The 24974-nt window shown below is 44.2% G+C and overlaps 2 protein-coding genes across 6 annotated transcripts; one reads left to right on the top strand and one right to left on the bottom strand.

Moving 5' to 3' along the window:
* Window positions 1-538: 538 nt before the first annotated feature.
* Window positions 539-10533, bottom strand: LOC135997612 (O(6)-methylguanine-induced apoptosis 2-like). Its single transcript, XM_065650318.1, is given in 12 exon segments — window positions 539-893; window positions 895-918; window positions 2295-2460; window positions 3166-3195; window positions 3198-3276; window positions 3439-3481; window positions 5251-5333; window positions 8591-8616; window positions 8619-8690; window positions 9892-9944; window positions 10042-10271; window positions 10396-10533. Coding segments are annotated over 12 exon segments (1029 nt in total). The 3' UTR covers window positions 539-808.
* NIPAL3 (NIPA like domain containing 3) lies at window positions 9793-24567 on the top strand. 5 transcript variants are annotated; one of them, XM_065650682.1, is made up of 12 exons: window positions 9793-10093; window positions 11742-12152; window positions 13938-14006; window positions 14105-14276; window positions 14388-14447; window positions 15113-15258; window positions 16023-16119; window positions 17392-17527; window positions 17743-17831; window positions 19127-19190; window positions 19975-20069; window positions 20337-24567. In XM_065650682.1, exons 2-12 carry the CDS (start codon window positions 12054-12056, stop codon window positions 20534-20536), a joined length of 1227 nt encoding a protein of 408 aa, XP_065506754.1. In that variant the 5' UTR covers window positions 9793-10093; window positions 11742-12053; the 3' UTR covers window positions 20537-24567. The 5 variants fall into 5 exon arrangements, with proteins under 5 accessions (XP_065506754.1, XP_065506758.1, XP_065506756.1 ...); XM_065650686.1 differs by having other exon boundaries at window positions 15137-15258; XM_065650684.1 differs by having other exon boundaries at window positions 9793-10037.
* Window positions 24568-24974: the final 407 nt, after the last annotated feature.

A 24974-nucleotide genomic window follows, 5' to 3' on the forward strand; every position in this document is an offset into this window, starting at 1 on the left:
GCTGGTACAAAATCTGCAGCTGGGTAAGCTCAAATGCTAGAAATTATTGCAATATTGCTATTGTCTGCTTCTCCAGCCCTTCAGTCACCTCCCAGAAGGACTTAAGAACCTTAGAAGAAATAAACAGGGCAAGAAATAGGAGTGTGACTAACTGAAAAAATAATGTTACTTGTGCCTAGCAACAATTAGCCAGTGGGCACTGAGGGACATGATCCACCCAGGCTGAACTGAGCTCAGCTCTGCCTCCAGCGCAGGACCAGCTCTGCAGGACAGAACTGCAGTGAATCCTGCAGAGAACGGGGCAGCCAGAGGTATAAAGCCAAGGAGACGGTGCTGGGATGCTCTGTAATGCTGCTCTCAGCCAGGGCATGGAGGCTTGTTCTCCTGTACAAGGCATTTTTTTTTTAATTCTCCTCTCTCCCTGCAAGTGCTTCTCTTTTCCAATCAAACAGAAACATATTGCAGGTGAAACGTCTGTTGTCTCAACAGCCAGAATGATGTGATAGTTTTACACATGCACCAGAACTCACAGAACCTGTTTGTCAAACGCACTGACAGTCAGTGATGCTTTAATGGCCTTTACATTGCAAACACGCTTTTCTCAATCTTGCCTTAAAAACAATATTGTAAACTATGGATAAATGAGCTAAATAAAGAGCTGGCAGTCGGGACTCCAGCGCTGCTTCTGCCACATCACTGCTGTGTGGCCCTTTGGAGACCATTCAGCCATATTAGACCATCTAAAGGTGTCAGGAAGCACCGTGCTCCGATTTTATAAGAATTTAGATACTTGGTGCTCATCATAAACCTACTGTGCCCCACTCGCAAAAGGTCCTACATGCCCTGTGCGAAGTCCAGGTGAAGGAGGGTCTTTACTCGGTGGGATGGCTGGAGCAGAGAGTCAAGCAGAATTTCTGTCTGTCAGGAAGAAACAGAGATTTGAGGAACTCATCCCAAACTGATGAGGTTTTATGTCTAGAAATAAAAGCTGTGGTTTCTGTTAAGTGCCCTGGGGAGGTGGACGCTTTAACCTCCTAAGCCAAAATCTTTGGGAAGTGATGTGGGGAAAAAAGGGTCCAGTTGCGATGCCATAGGCAGCCCCTTTGTTTATGGTAAAATACCAAGACTTGTGGTCCAGCCTCTGCAGAGATCGACTGCTCAGCTACTCCAGAGCACAATAGTGCTGAGACCAGGACAGCCCAAGACAGCCGTGCCAAACAACTCCAGCTGGGAGTTCTCTCCTCTAAGCCCAGCACTTGGGTGTGGAGTGTTTTTGTGTTTTTTGATAATATAGACTGGTGATCTTCTCATATTTAATTTGCCCTTTCCTCCAGCCCTCTGTCCTTATCAAATGCCACTTGGCATTGCTTCCCTCCCAGCCTACGACTTCCCACTCTTTTTGCAAAACACCTGTTATGAGATACAACTGCTGAGAGATGTAGTAAAGATACACCTGTTGGGTAAGGAGAGCCAAGGGCTCTCTCGTGTACTCATTCTTTTGCATGGTCAGGAATTTATTGTTGATTTTAATCTTAGGCCAGGCAACATCAGTGCATAGTGACAATAAATCTACTTGGACAATTTGCTGATAGGCAGATTTATTTGTCTTCTCATAAGGATACCAAGGGGGAGGAGGAAGAAGGGAGTTTCCTTTCATGCCTTTTAATCTCTTAGAAACAAGCGGTAGGATGGAATACAAGGGGATAGCAGTTGTGGCTTGAATTAAGTACTTGAGACTTTTACAAGCCACTTTCCAGCTCTAATTCCCAGCTTTAGCTGGGGCTGAGGAGATGTCAATGTTTTACCCATCAGGTTCCTTGAGCTGCTGCACAGCCACGAGCATCCCCCACCATTCCTGCCCAGCGGTTCCCAGATTTGGCTCTCTGTGCCCAGCATGTTCCTCTGGGGCTGAGTTTAGGCACTGGCAATGCAAAAAGAAGCGCAGCCTAATGCATAAAACCTCTTCCTGGGACGTGAAGGATCTTTTTCCAGGTCATATGTGCTCTGGCTTCTTGCTCTGCGCAATGCGGATAAGAAATTACCCCTCCATCATAAGGGTGGTGCAGTATTTAATTACTGTTTGTAAACATCTGAGGGATCATCTGATAAAGGTACCTCTAATACGCTGCTCCAGGGTGTTACCAACCCACACTCCACTCCAAGGCAATGCCCTGGGACACTTCACCCCTGAGCCAGTTCCTGTGACCCTGTGGCAATAACTGGCCCCATCAGACCAGGTGACATAGTGGGGACACTGCAGGATCACTGTCCCACATCTGCCAGGCTGGACCTACCCGAAAGGAGCTTGCTTTGCTTCCCTGGAAGGTTTGTGTGGCTGATGAGCTGCAGGCTCTGGAGTAAATCTCTCCAGCCTTGTTAGGTGGATGGTTTTTGACTTGAAGGAAGATGTTATACCCTTGGGAGGCACCTCGATGAGGGAATCGGTGATGTTGTAGTGACCTACCAAACAGGAAAAGGATGTAAATACCAAACAAGGCTGCAACAGCGGCACTGAGGAAAGAGAGTGCATCAGTCAGTGAACGTAACAGAAGGAAAAAAGAACCGGTATAACAGGACTGCGTGAGGAAATCACTTCTGGATTTAAAACGTGCTGTCCTGGGCAGAGCTCATTTCGAGGGACACTGATAAGGCAACACTAAACTTTGTCCTGAGCCATAGGAACAAATGGAGATATTAGCAATTTAAAAAAAATCAAACAGGAGGAGAACTCACATGTGGTATAACTTGTAAGATAAGCTACAAAGCTACGTGCCCTCGCACTCCGGGTCTCAAACCTCACCAGGCACTGGGCCAGGAGCAGACATCTTTTGCAGATGGAGTACTGTGGATCTTGGTACATTATGCACTAATGTGGCTTCTCCTGAAGCCTCTAGCATTTACACTGAGTTGTGGGGCGTTCTAATGAGTCCTTATGGCTACTCAAAACTGTGAGGATGGTTTCCAGATGGTTGTCTCAGCAGAGGTTCAAAAGGACCTACCCACAGCTCTTGGGAGACTCACTAGTGTCCTGACGCCTGCTTGCAACTAACGTGCCTTAAGAAGGTCTGAGTGACCTGAATTTGTGTGCAATGGTGCTTTGCACCATGCAGAATCAGAACTAAAATCACCAGCAACATCTTTCTTCCCAGCTCACAGCTCATGCACACAGAGAAGGCCATTTTCCAAATTTTTCCAATTTAATCCTCTTGTGGTTTTGGACACAAACAGTGCCTGGCCAGAAACATTGCTGCTTTGCTTGCAGAAATCCATAGAGGTCTGTTTCAGAAAAAGGGCTTGTCAAAGCCTTTGAATTGACTTTACCTGTGGGTAATTACCAACAAAGGAAAACCCACATTTAAAATCCAGTTGTCTCCATTGTGAGTGGTTCTAATGATACAGCTGTCGGCAGCATTAGGGCCAAAATCTGGGAGCACTCACCCAGTGTAGGTAGATCTCCTTGTGACTGCCCAGCATGGTAAGGCTGCATTTACAGAGATGCTGAGGACTTGAAAGTCTTGCAGAAAATACGACTTTGTGTGTTTAAGTCTCCCGATTGTTGGCAGCTGAAATGGACTTTTTCTAACCAGGCAATAGCTAGAGAAAACATCTAACAGTTAAGGCTGATTCATTGATGTAAGTAGAAGACTCTGTGCAGAAGAGTGAGGAGGCAGCAAGAAACTCACGTAAGATTCAAACACAAAAATACTGATGCTTTTTCCCTGGTTGTTTTTTTTTTTCATATGTTTTCTATATTCAACTAGTGAAATGCCTACAATAGCCACAATGTTTAACTGGCTTTATTTTAATATCAGTTTTGGTCCCAGAGCTTTGAGGACAGCTTGGGACAATGTTTTCTTATTTCTCACTCCTTTTTGTTCTCTAATATTAGTGATCTTTCAGCTCTCACTGCCTCAAAAGCTGATCCTCCAGTTACTAGACAAAAGTTTCGCTTTGCCTTAGAGGAGTGACCATGTAAAAACTGCAGGATCTGGCCTTTTCTTTTCAGATGTCTCTTTGTCTATAGCCATAAATTATCAGACACTGCCATCTTTTAAATAGATAGTTTCCTGTTCTGCTTCTTGTAGGTTAGATATTATCTCCTACAGTAAATCATGAGTCAGTGATTAATTCAAGAAGGCCGTTCCCAGAAGCAAATTCTTACAATGTTAAAAATAATATGATGTGAATCCATTATAGTATGATATAGAAAATAATTATGGCCTGCAAACTAGTGTAATCAACTCAGAACATGCTGGGGCAGATACTCAGTTGGAGTGAGTCATTATAAGAAAGTTCAGTCTTAGCGTATAGGTTGTGTGAGCGAACACGATTACCTCATGTCAGCTGAGCCTCGGTAACTCTGTACGTGTGCTCTTTGCACACCCAAATCGTGAGGTAAGACATGTTTGTTTAAAACACCTTTGCTGATGTTTAAACTATATCAAATTACTTTATAAAAGCACGAATTGCTTCAAGAACATGCACGCAGCCAGTTAAGATGTCTCAGTTGATGAGTGGCAACTTATTAAGCTTATTAAATGGTGTCGTCTTCATTCTGTCTTCAACAGCTGTGCAAAGTCATCAAATATTACAAAGAGTCACTGTGCTCTGCCTCTCCGCACAGTGGGTGTATCTTGCATTGAAGTGCAGTTGAAAAGCGGACAGGTCACTAGGAAACGGTTGCAATGCAGAATTGCTGTGCAGAAAAAGACAAAAACTCTCCCAAAAGAATAACAAAACAATCCAAAAGTAATCACAGCTATAGCAAGACACCATTGAATGGACAGGAAAGTCCATTAGCAGTGTGTATATTATTATGAACTATCTGATAACTGTTAATAACACTTTATGTTCTGTTAATATCTTCTGTATCTCAGAACACGCTCTGAATTCCTGTGGATTAAAGCTTACAACACCCCAGCGAAGCATGGTCACCGTGGGGTGGGTGGGGAGCAGCAGGCCCAGAACAGTTAAGTGACTTATACAAGGCTGAGTGAATCAGCAGGAGGTTCAGGAACTGAACCCAAAGGCTGGGTCCTCAGCTGGTGCAAACTGGTGCAGCTCCACGGCGAGTGGAAGGGCACAGGCAGGTACAGCGGGTGTATGTACGCAGACCTGAGTCTCAGCTCTGAGGCTGAACCTCAAAACCCAGAACCTGTTCAAGGTGTAACATTCACCTCCCTTGAGCTCCTCGGCAGGAGTTCCGTATAACCAACGAACGCAGGTCGGATTTCTGGGATGAAAACTCACTAGATGCTCTGGGGTCTTTTGGCAGCAAAGTCAGTGACGGACTGGTGAGTGACACTATCGAATCCTGCGCCTGGAGTTTCATTCTAGTTAAACAGCACCCCTGTTGACCAAGGTGTAATAGTTATTATAATACCTGTCTCCCAGGGCAAACATAGTGAGGCACAAGCACAGGCTCACCCCGATGCCAACAGGACAGCTCCTGTCTCCAGTACATCCTTGCTCTTCATCTTCCTGAGCATAGACCAAAACATATCAATTATTTCCGGAATAACTCTGAGAACAGTGATGCTGGAGCAGAGCAATGGTCCGTACAGTCCATATGTGTTCATATGTATCTAAACAACTTTTAAACCCCTGTTACAATTGATCTTACTGGCCCTCATGGCTGAGTTCCACAAAGGAACTACTTTTGCTTTATTAAATTTGTGTATCTGTTGCTCCAAACAGCTTTCCTGGTAAATTACCATCCCACTTTACAAATAGAGGATGAACAGTGTTTGTACGATTACTTCCTCCTTTCATGTTTAAATATATTGGTTTTTAAGTTTATGGTGATATTCTTCTGCTTTATATGATATGGGAAAACTCACCATTTCATTTTTCCTAATTATCTCACATATATTTCAAGCTATCTGGAACACCTCGCTCTCCCTTAGGAAAGAACCAGAAATGGCGAGGAGAAGAACGGAGGCTCTTGCTCTACTTGGTCTTGCAAAAGAGTAGACTGAGGAGAATAATAAATGGGAGTGGGCAGGCAGTGTTGTCTGCCGGAGAAGATGCTGTTGATTTACAGTGAGATCATGGGCAAATCGCTTCACCAGTCTGTTTTTCCACTGCAGCTGAGCTGTTTCTTTCCTAGATGCATGGACAAGTGTAATAGTGCCCCTACAGTGCTAAAAATAATAAAACCCAAATATGTGCCACTTTCATTAAAACTGGAAGAGCACTGCAAGGAATCAGATCCCAGGTCTCCAGTTCTTGTTACCTGCACACGTAATCCTTGTGAATTTGCTCACAAATAATCTTTTCCACCTGTTTTTCTTTGTAAGAAAATGCTCCAGGACAAACCAAAAGCTGCGGTATGTGATGCAACTCCAGAAATTTCAGCAGAGCTGCTCTGACTTACACTTTGTTTTAGTTTAGCCCCTGTGTGATTCTCCAAGGATGCCCAACTTCTAGGAGGAGATTTCTGAAGCTGTGGTCTGAGGATTTGTCCACACGGAGCAGGAACCTGAGCTGGCTGGTTTTTATCAACCCCCAGAACTAGAAGAAGCACAGACACTGCACTGCTCTGGTCTTCAGCTTGCATCTCCACATGGCCATACCATGTAGAAACCCTGCCACATGCTTGAGGTTCTCCACCCTGTGCTCCGTGGACAAGAGGGTTGTGCTGAGGAAAGCAAGATTGGTCCCATTTGCCAGAACTGGCTATTAAAATTGCAGCAGGTTTCCAAAGCAGCTGATAAAAAACTGCATCTGCAAGCTCCATTCCCTGATGTTGCCCAGGCTCGGCTGCTCCCGCTGACCAGCCTGCTGAGGTTTGGATGGAGTCCCATGCTCAGCCCTGCCCTACAACAGGAGTTACCACTCTGGCAGCACGTTCTTGATTAACGCCTTCCAGGAGAGCACGTGTCGGGGAAAACAGCTACAGAGCCTTTCTCCATGCAGTGCATCCAGCTCGGGTTTGGCATGCCCATCATCACCTCGGTGTTGTTGAAAGTAATTGGAGATTAGACATCTACACGCCCGTGGAAATCTGCCTCCTGCTAAAGTGACTGCACAGCTTGGTCCCCTTTAAATGCTGTGAATCGTGTTCTGGTAATTTAAAGGGGTGCCGAGCTGCAAGGTGAGTCTGTCAGAAATACCTTGCTAACTCCAGTGTTCTGATACCCAAAGGGATGTGTGAAGACAATGGTAAATTGCCAGAGTTACAAAAGTGGGTCAACTCACCTGTTAGGTATTCTAGGTCAGGCAGTAAGAAGCAAATAAGCTCTTTACATTACCTAAATTGCAAGTGGATAAACTTCAGGTACTGGCATTTATCCCTGACTACTCTGCTAAAGGAATGTGTTCCAAAATGGCTTGTGCTGGAGAGGACGGAGTCAAGTGCTTTTGGTGGAGGAAACTAAGTCGGCAGCCCCCCCACAGTCTAGTGTTAATGGATCGAATGCTTTCCCTCCCCTCCCTGGTGCAGTAACTTTTCTCTAGGGATAAAGCTCAAGAAAGAATCAGCCAAGCCCTTGTGTAGCTTGTGGTTTGGCTTCCTGCCCACTGTGCCCTTCAAGGAGGAAATTCTCAAAGGGAAGGGAGTGCTTTGTGAAGCTACCTGAAGACTCTGCCTCTTCTCTTTTAGTCAGAACTTAGCATCAGGTCACCTGGAACTCCTGGAAGCTGACCAGACAGACTGATGGCGCCTACAGAAGGTTATTTAAGCAACTTCTCTACCTTGATCATTTTCCCCTCATCTTTTGTCCTTTACGTCCTTGATTGCTGTTATTCAATCCTGAGATAATACACTCCTGATATCACTGAGATGGGAGACACAAGCGAGGAGGAAGAGATCAAAGGAAGGAGAAGAAAGAGAAGATGCCAAAGGCAGAAGAAGAAAGAGGGAAGATGCCAAATACTTCCTTGATTTACCTACTTTACATACCCGGTTCACAAAGTTTCAGAAATTCTTAATATACTTAATTTTCAGAGTTCTAGGGTTACCACGTAGTCACCAGACAGCAGGAGACTGTCAGCAGGGGCCACGGGCATCCTCCTTCCACCAGCTGAGGAAGCAGCTTGAAAGCTGGATCCAGAAAGCCCAGGAGGCCCTTGGCACCTCTGAGTGTTGGCTGGACTTGAAAAGGAGCCCGGCAGAGCTTAGGCTGCGCAAAGCGGGTTTTAAAATATCTTTCTACTTCCCTCTGCTGGCCAGAGAACAGAAGTACCAGTGTAATTCCTACACATCAGGGAAGGGTAAGGGTGAAGAATAGGAAAAGATAGAAGTGTGCAAACACTACACAAGCATTAATTTCACTAATTTCTTTGAATTTGTTCCTGAATTTCACAAGAAATGCAATATATATGTATGTGTCCTGGGAAGCTCAAGAAGATTGGAAATGGGACCAGGGAGATGGTAGAGGCGAGGGGCCTGTATGTGGAGTGATTTTGAAGTTTAAACCAATAATGTCACTTTACCATTTTTCTCATCCTGTTTTCAGTTGTGATTACAAAGTTATTTTAACAACCTTGATCTAAACTTCACTGTTATTCTTGTTACAAAACAGGATCAGTATGAGTTGCAAAGAAATTCAAAACAAAAACATGAACTTCAAACATTTTTGTTATTCACTTGGTTATACTGAAATCTCTTTGAGAATTAAATCCCTTTTTTTCTGAGTTTGAGATTTCTTTCCTATGCTGTTTATAAGGACTGGAGGAAATCTTGAAACCTAAAAAGAATAGACAATGATAAAATTCTGAATATGGAGATGCAGGAAACATATAACTACAGCACCACCTTTCATTTAAATAGGATGTGTAAGTTAAAGGCAAATCTAACATTAATGCAGTATTCAAGGCAAGAAATCAGCAGACATTTCTGCATTCAATTTCCCTGTTTTACTTAAAAAGCAAAGGGGGAAAAAAAGCACTTTGAAGCATTACTGTTGATGAATGGGCTTGAAGGGTGACTCAGCGCTGTTAAATCACTTTTGCAGGTTGTCCTCATGTTCTGAGTCAGGCACCCGAACAACTCACAGCACGGGGTTGACCCTCCCAAAACTGAAAATCTGAGGAACGATGCTGAGTTTCCTGGCTCCTGCCCAGCTCAGACGTGGAGCTGCCTAATGCCACCCAAGAAGCTCTCGAGGGTTATGGTTTGATGGCATTTCTTAGTCCCTTGTGCTGGTTTGTACCCAGGAAGAGCAATTTTGCATCTGAAACACTTGCCAGTGGCTGTGGATATGAAGTGTTCTGGATGCCACTTCCTATTGCTCGGTTGCATTAATGAACCCTCACCGTGCTTGGAAGGAAAAACCTTTGTGTGCTTGGGCTTTTCCTTCTTCAGCTGTGAAGTGATTGTTTTCAAGTCCTGCTCCTGTTTGCTCCAGGGCACCAAGAGGTGCTTTTCTGCTGGTTGTACATCGTGCTCCAGAACACCCATGAGTGTTTGCGGAAAGGCAGGCACCTGTGTTAGAGCTACTGCACATCAAACGCAATGCCTCTGTGTAGCGCCACCATTCTGTTTCCTAAATCAGTCAGAGATACTAACGTCCAGCAAAAGGACAGAGGCTAGAAAGTCTGGGTTGGTTTTCTACACAGCTATAACGGGTCAGCCATAACCCTTGGCTTCTCCATTCACTGAGCTGTTGCAGTCCTGCTGCCTGTGTACAGGATGATCGTGCAGGGGCGAGAAGGGCTGAGAGGGGAGGCGGGAGGGACGCGGCGCCGCCCCCTGAGCAGCCGCCATTGAGGAGACAGGGCCGTGCATGCTGGGATCGCCGTCAGCCCGCCCCGTGAGGCAGCGCGCTGCACGCTGGGAATGGCGGGTTCCTGACCGGGTGAGGCAGCGCGCTGCGCGCCGGGGGTGACCCCCCCTCGCCCAGGTCGGGCGGCCTGTACCGGCCTGTACCTGCCGGTACCTGCCCGTACCTGCCCGTACCTGCCCGTGAGTCTCGGCGCCCTCCGACCCTCGGCGGCAGCGGCTGCTGAGGTAACGCGTACACCTGGTTGCCGCGACAACGGCTGACCCAGCTCTCCTCCAATCAGTGCGCCTGTTACTTTGGGCCCTCCGGCAGGTACCCAATCACGGGCGAACTCTCAGAGCCGCTCTGCGCGCAGTTGGGCATGCGCGGTAGGTTAAGGGCGGGGCTCGGAGAAGCTTCGTTGCGCATGCGTATTAGGGCGGCACTGGCGGCGGGCGGGGCGCGAACCGGAGCCTTGGCGCTCAGGGCGGGCAGCAGCCGCGCACACGAGGCAGGCGGCGGGGCCAGGCCGTGCCGAAGGGGGTCGGACCTCACCGGTTGAAGTTGCTGCCGCCACAGCCCCCGCCCCACCCGGAACGAGCGGCGGAACGCTGCTCCTTCCTTCCGCCCGCCCCCTCAGTCGTGCGCCTCAGGCGGGCTCGGCCCATAGGCTGGGCCAGGCCCGACCCACGCCTGGCAGCCAATCCCCGCCGGCAGCCGGGGCCCGGCCCCGGATTGACAGCTCTGGCGGCGAATCGGAGGGGCCGGGCAGGAACGGTACGCGGCGCTCGGCCAGGAACCGAAGTTGGGGGTCAAAGGCCCGGGCCATGGGGGCAGAGCGGCGGGAGTGCGGGGCGCGGGGCGCTCCCTGAGGGAGCAGGTGAGTGCGCGGGGCCGGCGGGGGCGGCCGCCTCTGCCCCTCGGCGTGGCGGGTTTTCTGGAGGGTTTTGGTGGGGAACAAACCGTCACGGGGGTCCGGCTAAGGGACAGGGCGGCCTGACCCAGGGAAGGTGTTCTGGGGGCGCCCCCTGCCCTCAGCCAGGCTCTGCTCTGCCCGGCAGGGTTTCCTCACGACTAGGGGGAGCTTTGTCCCCCACTTCCCTTCACTACGGGGTGTTTTTGCTTTTTCATGGCTAGGCTGTCATGCTGCCCTGTCCTCCCCACGCTGGAGGCACTGAGGCAGCCTGTGAGTTAATGTCACAGGCCAAGGTTGGCCAAGAGATCTTGCATTTCGGGGCCTGAGCGTGGGAAGGGTCCTGCTACCTTAGGATGTGACCACAGCCCAATTGTCCAGGGTCTAAGGGGTGCTCAGCCTGTGCCATTTCAGGAAGACTTTGAGTGGAGCAATGGGGACATGTCACTTGTGAGGACCACACCCCTGCGATGTCTCTACACCAGCATCCCCCTCTCTACAAAGGGGTCTTCCCAACATCTCTTGCTCAGGGTTGCTGATGCTCCTTGAGGCCGTTGGTGAAAGGAGCCATCGCGGCGTGCAGGGACTTCAGACTGGTTTGCTGTGTGCGATGCTTTCCAGACACTGGTAATGAGTCTGGCTCTAAGGAATGTAGCCTCCAAACTCTGCTCACAGCAATTACACTGACATGACCTCTGTTTGCAGGAAGAGCAGCACTGTCATCCCTGGCACGTGGGGACGGCATGACTAATGCTGCATCCTGAACAAAAAACAGAGGTATGCAGGCAGCAGAGAAATTAAAAGCAGGGCTTGAAGGACTTCAGAAGCTTTTTGATAAGAGCTTTCCAAATGGCGAGGCCTGATGTTAAATGCCAGCTGAGCCTGGCACCCTTGAGGCCAAGCAAGGTTGTGAGCTCTTTTAAAGCAAGGTCTGTGTGAGTTTCTGGGTGTGAGACTTGATGTCAGACTTTGTGAGAAGGCATTTAAACGCTACTTTTGCTGCTGATACGTGCAGCTGTTAGTTTGATTCTGGGGACTTTTCTGACAACTCCCCTTCATTGCAGATTTTGGACCATTGAGTTCATTTGACCTAATTCTCTATATTTTTTTCTTTTTTTTCTTAGTGTCACCTTGGAAGAACACAACATTGCTGCCGCACTGACTCGCTGGAAATATCAGCTTATCTACACTTTCTGCCCACGGTGCCTACCCTATCTCGATGTAGCCTGCTCGGAGAACAAAAGCAGCAGACAGGCTACAGAGAATTTTTTTGGTACATCACTGAACTAATTGTTGCTTGTTCAAGAAAACAGGATGGGTGGGAAAAAGTGGTACCAACTTACAGATAAGGCGGTTCCAGCAGGGTCCAAATCTCTTCTTTGAAAACAAGTTCCAGCATCAAAGAGGCTGAAAAGCAAACACTCCGATCAACCAAAATGGAAGGAGGCAACAGTCCAAATCTGCAACTTCAGCAACTCCCGTTGGCCACAGCAGCGGTTTCTGTGCAGCCACACACTGACTCCTTTTCTTACAAGGTCAGATTTCTACCCCAGTCTATCCCTAGAAGGCCCTAATTAGTCAAGTAAGCTGATAATACGACTGTATTTTGGTAATTTTTTTGCAGAAAGTGCACTGTCTTTGTACTCAGCATGCCTGGAGGCTGCAGTGTATTATATTAAATTCTGTGTCTTGAGGAGCTAGACAAAGTGAAGAAAGAATGTCTGGCTGTTAAAAGATCATCTGGATGTTTAGAGGTGGTTGGGTGCAAAAAATTCTGCTGGGTGCCTTTTCAGACTAACCCATACATTGGTAATAGAGATTGGGTGTTCTGGTGCCTGAATTTCAGGAGGCTCAGCCCGCGGTCAGGCAGAGAGCCTGCAGCTGAGGTGGGACATGGTGCTGTAGTTCCTCCTTATTGTCCAACTGTGAACGGAGCTGTTCCCAAATAGATTTCCTCTGAATTCCTGTTTTTGAATGTGCTCAGAAAATCCCGGTAAGAATGGCTTTTTCTTCAGTGGAAAAGGAACTTTGCTGTGAATGCAGTCCTCTATGTTGTAGAAGCTGAGCAGACTGACGTTGGCTCGCAGGCTCGCACAGTCCAGAAGCCAGTTCCGAACCTGTGCTGCACTTAGGGGCTTTTCACCTGTGGCATCATCTCTTCTACGTCTTCTAAACTGAAGGCCAGTTGCTGAACCAGTAAACTGTGCTGAGCTCTGTGGCTACATCTGTGATCGCACAGTGACATTTTTCTGCCAGCTTTACTATCTGTTGTGTGACATCTTTCAGGTGGTTTTGAGTGAAGCTGCCTGGGTGAATCTTGCTTTTGTATATCCTGATAAAGAGATTTTTGTTCCACTGATAAGAACTTGAAATCTTAAAGTCTTGTCTTACTATGTATGAGAAAATCAAGAATAGTATATTTACTGCTAAGGGAGGAATATGAATGTGAGCTTGGTTATCCCAAATGAATCAAACTAGACTGTATCTTGGAGACCAGCACTGAAATGAAAAGTGCTAATGACACCTAATGAGATTTAGACAGTTGTTGGAAGAACACAAATGCTAAATGGCCTGGCTTAGCCTCAGGCTCTTCTCTTCACTCCTAATGTACATTTCCTTTGTGACTCAGCCTGCTTTACATCCTTTTTTAATTTCAAATTCTGTCTTTAGACCGTGAGAATTATTGCTGAGCTGGGAATGTTAATGTAGAAGGGATTGGGAGCTTGCTAAGAGCTGCTACTAGTTGCCTATTATCTTGGAATAACTGGTTCATATAAAAAGCAGCATAAAATCTGTGATAATTGGACTGCCTCATTAAAATGGGCCAAATTACCAACTGAACCAGCAGATGTTATAAGTGGAGAAGAGCAGAGTAGTTCTTAAGATGTGACCTCCAGAATGCAGACGTTCCTGACCAATAGTCTGCTGCATTCCAGGGCAGCAAAAGTCCTCATGAAAAGAGTTTTTCAAAGGGAAAAATGAGTGCATAGGTTCTTGTGTTCAGCTTTATCTTCTTCCCCTCTGTAAACTGCAAAGAATGCAAATCTATGCATGATAATTTAAGTCTCTTGTAGAAAGTGTCTGTTAAGGAAGGCTTATCACCTGAGTTTCGCAGATTTGGAACGTGGCCACAGGGAACTTAAGCCAAATTGCCCTAGATCAAGTAGAAAGGGGGGAAGATAAACAGAGATTTTATTGACAGGTGATCTAGGAACTGTTTAAAAAAAGTCTGCTCTCTTCCTTATTGTGCAAAAAACTCCAACTTCCTTCAGGGCCCAGAGGCTAAATTTAATACCTATGTGTTTACTTTGTTTTTGCAGGAGAACTTGATTGGTGCATTACTAGCTATTTTTGGACATCTCGTTACCAGTATTGCACTCAACCTCCAGGTGAGTATCATGACGCAAATATTCATCCTGCCTCAAGCATCTTGCATTAAAAAGCATCAAGCATGCCAAAGCTTCTTTGTCTTTATTTTCTTTTCCAGAAATACAGCCACATCCGGCTGGCAGGTTCCAAAGACCCCCGAGCCTACTTCAAAACCAAGACATGGTGGTGTGGACTGTTTCTGCTGGTGCTGGGAGAACTGGGAGTGTTTTCCTCTTACGCCTTTGCTCCTCTTTCACTGATTGTGCCCCTCAGTGCAGTGTCTGTTATAGGTAAGGGGGAAAGAAACGACGGCCATGCAAGTGTGAGCGCGTTCCAGTGTGAGATTTGCTGATCGTTGGAGTGATACATAACTCACTGTTTTCTCTCTCCTTTTTTTATAGCTAGTGCAATCATAGGAATTATATTTATTAAAGAAAAATGGAAGCCTAAGGATTTTTTGAGTAAGTTGCACAGTTCCTTGTCATTTTTTCTCTCTGTTTACAAGCCATTCAAGACATAGCATGGCCTCTCAAGGATCATAATTAGCAAGATCTCCATTAGCTATATTTCTCCTTGAAGAAATGTGTCATCTCATCCACTGTTTGTTAAAAATATTTTTTTTCTGGCTTGTGCCAAATCATTTGAATCTCACAGATATTAGAAATACATGGAAATGGTGTTTGCAGGATTTGAGAATCATGGTTCTCTGGGCTGAAGCTGCAGCTTAGGGCCTTGACTCTGCAACAGCGTAGGCACAACTGAATCAGCTGAATTTCATCCAGGTGCAAGTGTTTGCAGAACATTCTTTCTTCCATTTCCCAGAAAATGAGCTGTGGGCAGTGCCAGGCAGGGTAAGCCCCAGATACAGAACTTGTAGCTCTCGTTTGTTTAGCAGATGCTACCTGGTATGAACTTTTTTTCTTCAACTCAGAGCACACACATTGACTAGGGTTTTTTGGTTTTAATATTTTGAAAGTGGGACGTGAAGGGCAAGGGAATGAGTCATTCAGAGGAATGTGCACGATGCTATTACTGGTCACTCTGCATGTGCAATATTAATACCATGCATCCACACTAACTCACTAACTTTGTCCTCTCTTTTTGTTTTGTCCTTTGGTTGCCGAAGGGCGCTATGTTTTGTCCTTTGTAGGCTGTGGTTTGGCAATTGTTGGAACTTATCTGCTGATAACATTTGGACCTAATAGTCATGAGAAGATGACAGGAGAAAATATCACTAGGCATTTAGTGAGCTGGCCATTTCTGTTGTATATGGTAAGATGGCCCATAAAATGTGGGACAGTTTTCTGCTCTATGCCTGACTAGAAGTTTCATTTCAAGCATTATTTTTCCTTATCATTACTAGCAATATTCCTTGTACTTGCTAATGAACCTATGCCAGCTTTTCCTGGTGTCAGTTCCACATTGCCTGTGGACAACCTGCATGCACAATTTGGAACCCTCCCATTTGTTCTCTGAATTATTCTGTTAAAACTTTTCAGTTAAAGGTATTTAAGTGCTAAGCTAGCCTGCTCTCTGCCTGACCTGTCAGCTTCAGCCCGTGGCAGCTGAGAGCAACTGCTCGAGAGGTGTCCAAATACTGTGCTTGCATCTGGTCTTTTTCTAGACTGACTTTCTCTGCAGCCATCAATCTCTCATTGAAAATCTGGTGAAATCTCTAATGGAGTTTGATCATTAAATAAGATGTGTGCTGCAGGGATCACTTAAAGAGCCTCATTACGGAAAGTAGTCTGAGATCTCTGATGTGAATATTCAGTCAGGATTATTTGATCTGGTGTTTTACCATGAATAGAATGTAAAAAGTGTCCCATGTTTCCTGTTCTGCAAGAAGCTATTTAATATCACATCTAATTAGAGTCTAAGATCATGCTAAATTTGATCTACAGTTGTGCGAGATCCTCATTTTCCTTTTATTTGCCCTACTGTCTAATTCTAATGTTGGACTGGCTCAGAATCCCATTTACTGCCAACCGCACGTACCCCACATTTTTTCATGTTCTCATTTCTGTCTTTTGTAGCTTGTGGAAATCATCATATTCTGCCTGCTGCTATATTTCTACAAGGAGAAAAATGCAAACTACATTGTAGTTATTCTTCTGCTGGTTGCTTTGCTGGGTAAGTTGATATGGACTTGTAAGATCTAACTCTGGCCTATAACAGTAAACTACAGTAAACTGAAGCATTTATGGCATATAGGGAATTATATTGACCTAATTAATGTCATAAAATGCACCAATCTACTCCAGAAATGTTACTACAAATTAGACGAAGCTAATACCTTGCAGTGATGTTTAGGATCTTTGCAAATTACTTTTGAACAATTAAGACTTATTTCCTTGAAGGATGGATGATCTGCCAAATACAGAAAGTGCAGGTTATTTATTAGTGTTCTTAATTTTAATCTGTGCATGCAAAGCATGGTACGATATCTATTCGATGGGTAAGAAAGGCTGATTCAGCAGATGAAAGAGAAGATCTGACCTACAAGAATCTTCTTGACTGTGGAAACATTTTCTGTGTGGTAAAATAAATGATAAATACTCTGCCATGCCAGTATGTCCCTGTTTAAACTGGGAGATCCTCTGGGCATGGGGTCGAATGATGCCTTTGATATTCTTGTAGCCTGCAGTGGGATCCTACAGGGACTTTGGAAAGGCCAGGATTTCGCTTGTACCTTTCTCCCCATTAATCTGTTTTGGTTTATTTTTAAGAAACTGATCAATTAAACTTTAAAAAGGGTGAATAATAGCAAGGCAGTGACGCAGCCTGCTGTGCTGTTGCATCTCTGTTGCAGTCCTCAATTTTTGCTATTTATGCAACTTTAGTCACCGCAGTGTCTTTTTTTCTTCTTTTTTTGAACTCTTTGGGGCTGGATTTCAGTACCTGATGTCTCAGAGGCTGTGTGAATCATAGACAAAGCAACTTTCCTAATTCTGAATGGCCCTGACTAGTGCTTTCAAGAAAAGGAAAGGAAGTAGGCTCTTCCTGATTCTTGTTTTGAAAACTTCCTTAGCTTTATTAATTCCAATATAGCATCAGAAGTGAAAATTTGTATCCTTCCATCATGTGACTGCACAGCACTGTCTTAAAAAAAAAAAATGAAACCTGTAAATGTTCCCAGTCCTGTAGACAAGAGAACCATGATACAGAGAGGTAAAGTGATTCATAGAAGGTCACTGTGGTGAAGTTGTTGGGAATAAAACTGAGAGAGTTGGGGATAAAACAGGCAGCTTGCATCCCTTGTTTGGCATGGCAAAAGGGGGGTTCAAATTCTTGTGGATCTTGGTGTTGTCTGCAGCTGCATGTCATGAATAGAGTGGAAGTGCAGCATTCTGTCCCGCTGAGCGTGGATCGGTGCTTCACCCGAGTCTTGGTAAACGTTCACAGGTTCCATGACTGTCGTGACAGTGAAGGCTGTCGCAGGCATGATTGTTGTCTCGATACAAGGAAACCTACAACTCGACTACCCTATATTTTATATCATGTTGGTGTGCATGATTGCTACGGCCATCTTTCAAGCAACGTAAGACATTCGCTCTTTTTGTCTATAATTGTGCTTGTTTCAGTGGAGCAATAATTAGTGCGCTGTTCGTTTAGTGAGAAAGAGACTAAAGTCTCTTAAATTTATGTATCAATTTCGAAAGGTGTTTCCAGAAAGGAGACCTATACTAGCTGATGATAACTGCTATACAATTTGAGTATCCTTCCCAAATCAACCCCTTTTGTCTTGTATTGCAGATTTTTAGCTCAAGCCTCACAGCTGTATGACTCATCTCAGATCGCCAGCATCGGCTATATCCTGTCCACAACGGCAGCAATCACAGCAGGTACCAGGGCACAAAACAGTCTGTTGGTCCTTTCCAAAAGAAGGGCAAAAGATTTTGGAAAACAATCCTCACTTACAGATGAGGAACATGAATACTCAGCAAGATGATGACTTGTATTTTCCTGTCATCTCTCTTCTGCAGCTGGCTTTGTTTCTTTTTTCTTTCAAAAATGTGAATTATCCCACTAGACTGTGCTGAAATGTTCTGTTAAGTTCTGTCACTTTGTTTAAAGTGCATGGGAACTTATCTTTGAGACCATATTACTCAGCCCATGCTAGTGTGTAGAAGAGGGTGATGCATGCACTCAGGTGTGCAACTGGAATACACAGCTAAAATTTCTCCTTGTGTAATTCTATCCAGATTTCGTAGAAACGTATTTGCTTCGTCTGTACAAAGGTGTTACGATTCTCTTCCTGATAGTCTGGTTTACATTGTATCTAGAATGCCGCTGCTCACAGCCTCATAGGCACTTTGTTTTCTGAACACTTTCCTCCAATTTCAGCCCTTGCCCACATTAGGCAAAGCTTTGTCTGCATGAAAGATGAGCATTTTAAACTCCTTAGGCTTCAAACCTGACCAACAGCCTTTGTAAGGCTCACAGTTCTCCTCAGTTAGACATATGAACAAAACCAGAGGGGAAAAATAAACAAAAAAACCCAAAACCCCAACACTGGAGAAAGTGCATCTGCTTGGCACTGATGGATATGATCTGTGTAAATAGTAACGCTCTTCTAGGTCTGTAAGGGCAACAGCTTCGCCCATAAATTACACATTGCCCTTTAATGCTGCTCTTCAATGTCATGAGAGGGTATGGCTGCCTCTTGGGCTAATGTTTGTTTTCTGTCATGTCCCAAGCCATACGCTGCTCTCACATTCATCAGCTCATTTACTTTACTTCAATTAGAAATGTAAAGAGTAGGAACCAGAATACGTGTCCTGTTGACATCCAAGACACCAAGGACACTTCTTATCTTGTAATTTTGAGCTGTATATATTTTTGGGGGTCAGGAGTTTATATCCTTTCGTAGTTAGAGAGATCCGATGTGATTTGTCATCTGGACAACTATTTTGGTAATGAAATTCTAAAAGATTTGTCAATAAATTGTGTTAAAGGAGAAATCAGGGCATCTTACTCTATTTTAAGATCATTTAAAAAAACCCACCAAACAAAGGTGCTGACTATAAAATAGGGATCTTACACAATTTGGTTTCTGGAGGGACTAGCGCTGAAGAGGTAGCACCAATTGCTCATGTAAGCTGGGAAGAAAGATGTCATGAATTATTTCCTTTTCAAGGAGCAACTTTTTACTTGGACTTCACCGGTGAAGATGTTCTCCATATATGTATGTTTGCACTTGGGTAAGTATTTAAAATTTCCTTGACAGAAAACTAGAAATTTTTTTTTTCTTATGACTAAAATGGCCCAGAGAGCTCAGTATCTTCTGTGAGTGATGATGGATGCTCCAGAGGAATTCTATAGCACAGGGTTATCCATAATTGTACACCATTAAATACTAAATCCCTTACTGACTGTACTGGAGCTCTGTTCCTTAGGGCATGGGCACTCACACAATGCAGATACAATCAGTAAAACATTTGCTGTGTAACTCAGGAATTAGTTCTAGTACAATGTCTTGATGTGATTAGCTCTCTGTAATCAAGGGACATTCTGAAACGTCTTTCAGATTAGTACAGAAAAAAACAATTGGGAGATTAAAGTAATGAGCTGCGCCTTTCTCTGTCAACATACTGTCAAAATCAAGATCAACAGTTGTTGGTGTGTTTACTTATGGGAAACCTTTCAAAGGTCAGGCTGCTAAATCCTGGAATTTCATCAAAGAACACCAAATTTTGATATGCTTCCTTTCCCCTTTAGTTAGTCAAGGTTAATTAATTAATGTGAAAACTTTTCCCAGCGTTTTGATAAAGGTGAAATTGTTCTGAGTGTGAGGTGGATTTCATTACTGTTGAAGAGGGTTGTTCAGCTGAGGCAGTTCCCTGTAATTCTGACTTCACAGTTCTTTTGCTTCCAGTTCTGAATTCTTTATGGTGCCACATGACAGGCACTCAGCAGAAGCAACATGCAGAATTACCTCCCCTCCCTTTTCACAGTTGTCTCAGTAGATTTTGTCTTCTCTCTCAGGTGCCTCATAGCCTTTCTAGGTGTCTTCCTGATCACAAGGAATAAGAAGAAATCTGTACCATTTGAACCTTACATCTCAATGGATGCTATGCCAGGTAACAGTAAAAATACAGCTGTTTATCACTTTTTCTCTTTTAAGTGTTGGGCTTCACAGTGAAAGCTCCAGCTTTGGGCTCTGTTAAGTATCCAGATATATCAGGTGACTGGTGTTTTCTAGTTTTTCCTTCATTTGTTTAACACTCAAGGAACTGATGAGCCACATATCACGAACACTGAGACTTTATAATTTGCTGATGTAACAGAGTGCAGGCAGAATGTGTGTTTGTTCCTAAGCGTTTAATCTTTGTCTTTGCTTTTTTCAGGCATGCAGAACATGCACGACAAAGGGATTGCAGTTCAGCCTGACCTCAAAGCTTCTTTTTCCTACGGTGCCCTAGAGAACAATGACAACATGCCAGAAATTTATACTCCAGCTACGTTGCCGATCGTGCAGGAGCAACACGGTTCCAAAGGAGTTTCTGCTCCACCCTACCGAGTGCTGGAGCACAGCAAAAAGGAGTGAGTGACCTTTAAGGAACTGATCTGAATCCTCAGAAGTATGACTTTTATTTATTTACCCATAAAAATATAAGCAAGTGTAAAGCCAACCTTTATGTAGTTTAAAGCTTGTCTCAAACTTAATGTCCAAGGCTGATTATTGAAATAAACAACTCTCTCTAGTTGTGAAGCTGAAAGCATTCGTCTTAGCAAGAAGTAAATCCCAGTTCTCCATTGAAGGCCGCTGTCTGCAAGCGTGAAGTAGTGAGTGCAGCCTCACGGCTGTACGAGAGCGATGAGATAGCAGAGCTGTGAGAAGAGAAGTGACGGTGCAATTTTTAGTCCTGCTGGGAGTGGGTTTATCTCCAAACAGAAGTTTTCAGGAGTTGCTCACAGAGGCAGGAGGGCAGGATTTAAGCTTCATGTATAAAGACTGTGACTAATTTCCAGAAAAGTTGTAAATCCTCATGTCTCCAGCGTGACCACCAAACTACCTTAACATGGCAATAAAATGTAATTGTTTTCAAGCATGAATACTGCAACTTACTGTGTCTTCAGAGCAGCGTATTTGGTTAGAGTAAGCAAGCTACTTTATTCCTTCAACACATGAATCTTGGGCACTTCCTGTACAATTATTCTCCGACTAGTGGTGAACATATGCACAGGGTATGTGAATAGTTTTTACAGCACCACTGGATTATATGGCAGCTTAGAACAAAGATTACTTGCCAGTTTTCTGGCTTCATAACAGAAGCTTCCAGTTGGATGAAATGCTGCAGAGGGAACACTGTGAAGTATGAAAACAAGAAGAAGTGGGAATAGTAATGTGACTGGTATCTGGTGGGAATTTTTTTTTAGTTCTTGATGAGGTCCTAATTCTCTATGACTTTTTTTTTTTCTGGTTGAGGCAGGATTTCCAGCTTTATTTAGTGGTCTTAAACATGTTGATTTTCCTTAGTAAAAAAAGCTCAGTCTAGGTGTTGTAGGCTGGGGTGTGCCCCCCATTTTTTTATTTTTAAAAAAAGGCAAAAAAAGATACGAGTCTGATGTTGTGAATGACCTAAGAAGCGTGCACAGTCCAGCACTTGGTGAGGACTGTAAGAATAATGGAGTATTGTGTGCTCATGATATTTATCTTTCCAGCTTCTAAGAGATGGCTAGAAGCTGATATGAAGGGAGAATAGACATAAGGGGGGGGAAACTTGTCAAGAGTAAAGAACAAAGTACATCATTTACTGGCATATGCAAGTTACACTGGCACTTTGATATCATCATCTTCTCTAAAAGCCGTTGTTTTGCTGGGAAATAGAATTTTAAGTCTACTTGGTGTGTCTTGGACTGTATGCATAGTGGAGCGTCTCCAGGACCTTAGAAGACTTTATTTGAAATGAATAGTGCTTGTGTTCCGTGCATTTTTAAGTGGTTATTCTGGGGTTTGGGAGGATTTTGGACTTGACAGTGGCTTTTTGCATTTTTTTTTTCAATTGACTCATGGTCAGTTTCTGTTCCCACCACCAAAAATTCTCAAGAACTCCACTGACTTGTATATAATTATTCCAGATTCTTGCTATTGTATATGACAACAGAGCTGTTCTTTTGCATATGTTTGCCTTGCCAGCTATAAATACTAACTCAATCTGGAAATACTTGAGATCGCTTTAGCATTTTTGTGCAGCTTAGAACAATTAGAACCTTCCCCCCTGCGAAGAGTAGATGCCTGGTGGCTGTACGCGTACCTATATGTGAAGTTTCTTCACCAACTTGGCGTGTCTGACAATTCAGATCTTATCAGTGGCATCCTGGACACTACAGCTTATGAAACCTCAAGAAATAACAGCTTTTCTTTTACCCTCAATACTTTTTGTGCTTAAGTAAGATAACAATGTTAATGGGCTAATAGTGCCAGAACATTAATCTTGTTAGAGTTGCAGTGACACTGATTTACTACCTTTGGCTTTGTATCCCTAGTAATCAATTGTTTGTGAATTTATGTGCAGCTTTTGTTCATTAACAATACAAGCCCAAGTAGTACAGGGGAGGCTGAATGGGAAGGGTACAAGAATGCTGGTTTTTCTTATCACTTCCCTTTTAATCAATGAGGCAGTAGCTGTTTTGACCTATTAGTTCTGAAACCACAGAAACATACCGTTTTAAAACAAGCTGTGCTAAACCATGCATAGCTCCAAACTGTACTTCTTACATGGCAATGTTATCTGTGTTTCATTATTGTAGATGTTGCTGTGGTACAAAATAATCAGAGGCACCTAAAAGTTTTGCTATTGACTTGTACTATTATGTGTAACAGAATGCAGTTTTCTCAGTTCTTAGTTTTTTCAATGCTATTTAAAAACTGCAGTTGACTGGTGTGCAAACTTTGGAGCCAGTAAATGGCTCGTTAGGTTTTTCTCCTAATCACGGGACTTGGCATCGTGAGAGACAGAGTGTTTTGCCGGACGGGGACAGAGCTACTCTGGTGCTGAGCCCATGCTTGTCCTTCTCTTTTGTGGGCTGCTCTCTGGCCTGATTCAGTAATTTTTTGTGCAGTAAACTGCCCAGATTGTCCCCAGCCCGGCAGACTGAGCACTGGCTGACTCCTGGCCTGACCTTCCTCTCTGCCAGAGAGCCCTCGGTTGTCAGCATGTGGGCATCTTCTGCTCTGAGTGACATTTCCTCCAGCCAGAACCTGAGCTTTTCTATTTTTGTGCCATTTTGGCCCTTTTCTTTCAAAGATTCTAAAGGCAACAGTCTTCCTCTAAAGCTTTATATAACCACCTTTATTTACAGAGTCTGTGCGTTTAAATAATTCTACTTAATAATGACAGTTCCCTTTACCTGCAGCGAGACTTGATTTTTGGAAACTTCCTGACAAAGGACTCCAAGGGGGGCGGTGTCCGTTTCTTCAGCACATAAATCACAATATTTTAGATTGCTCCATTGTGCCACGCGAGTAGTGCCTGAGGTGTTCCTTGGGCTATTTGCCTCTGCTCAGTGCACTGATGATGTACGGGTTGCATTTTTGCTGGTCTGTGTTGGCCACTGTACACACGGCAGTAGGATGGCCATGCTGCACCTCGCTCCCGCTTGCTGCCTGTGTTCAATACTTGAATTTTAAAATGTGGTGGGTTTTTGTATTTTATGCACTTCCCCTTTTCTTGCTCTTTTTCCCATGCTTCTGAAATATTTTATTTTCTGCACAGTCTTGCAGCTGCCGTCTCTGCTGCTGAGAGGGCATGAACAGGGCCCCTAAAAGCCTAACATCTGTTGAAACTTGACTGAAGGACTTTGTGCTCTAACAGCTGGAGGGGATAGCTCAGGATTAAAATAAACTCCTTACCTCCCTTCTAGTTCAGAGCTTAAAAGCTGAAAGATGAAGCAATTTGTACCCTCAAGTCTATACTTTTTAGAGAATATTTGTTAGTCTGAGGTGACAATAGGCATGCTTGGGATTGCAGCAAACATTTACAGCTAAACAGCACATGAAGGTTTAAAGGAGAGGAGCCTCATGCCACATTCTGGTCCTTCTTGCAGCATGAAAAAGAATCTGTGGGTGTACAGCACACTTTAACACGTGTATGTCAAAAGTTCCGTTTATCCAGGGCTGATCCCGAGAGGCAGGGCACTGCAAACAGCAGAGTACACTTAGATTTCCACATGTGCGGCGTTTTTCAGCATCAAGAGCTGAAAGTGTCCACAAAAATCTACTGACTGCTGTCTCCTTCACTAAACTGGTAGAATAGTTCCTTGACTCTCCATCTCTTAACTTCTTTTTCAAATGTGAACTGACATCTCTTGCCTCCACCCCGTGTGGCTTTTTGATGCACCAGAGCACTTCATTTGTTCTCAGTGTATATCATACATGTAACCTAATGCTGTGGAATACAGCTCCTGTGTTGGCTGAATGTACAAAATGATCTGCTTACAATGGTCTCTTGTTCACATTAAAATGTGTCGATAAATAAGGCTTTACAGTATTGGACTATAAGGATAACAGCTTAATTTTTTATAAGCAATGTTGCATGTCTATTTAATTCTATTTGTCCTCTAGGTGAGACCATTGGAAATGAAACTTAATAAAAGACTGTGGTAAAACCTATAGAATTCTGGCCTGCTCCATACTCTTGGTGTAGCTTTACTCGGCCATAAATATCTTGAGAGAAGACAAGACAGAATTTAGTTTACTACACTAAGTACTACGGGCATTCAAAGGACCGTCTTTTCTAACGGGACACTTCTATATGAAATGCAGATTGCTACAACTGTTTAGGGCTGCAGCATTAATAATGCTTGCAGTTTTACATGAGTCTCCAAGTATTAGGTGTCAGCTTTAGGAATCATGCAATTTAATTTAAAATCGTAGTTTTACAGGGCTTTAAAAAAAATCTATCTTAGCATTCATTATTTCAGAGAAGAGCTTGAAAATCTGATCCAAGTAGAGCCTAAAGGAGTGGAGGGGACCCAGACAG

The sequence above is a fragment of the Caloenas nicobarica genome, chromosome 23 (assembly GCF_036013445.1).
Source record: "Caloenas nicobarica isolate bCalNic1 chromosome 23, bCalNic1.hap1, whole genome shotgun sequence".
NCBI classification, from domain to species: Eukaryota; Metazoa; Chordata; class Aves; order Columbiformes; family Columbidae; genus Caloenas; species Caloenas nicobarica.

Bases quoted from the DNA above. Each gene is read 5' to 3' on its own strand.
- NIPAL3 (XM_065650682.1), top strand. From the start codon at position 12,054: ATGGAAGGAGGCAACAGTCCAAATCTGCAACTTCAGCAACTCCCGTTG. The intron at 14,448-15,112 runs GTAAGTTGCACA...TGGTTGCCGAAG, and splicing joins GAAGCCTAAGGATTTTTTGA to GGCGCTATGTTTTGTCCTTT. The intron at 15,259-16,022 runs GTAAGATGGCCC...TGTCTTTTGTAG, and splicing joins GGCCATTTCTGTTGTATATG to CTTGTGGAAATCATCATATT.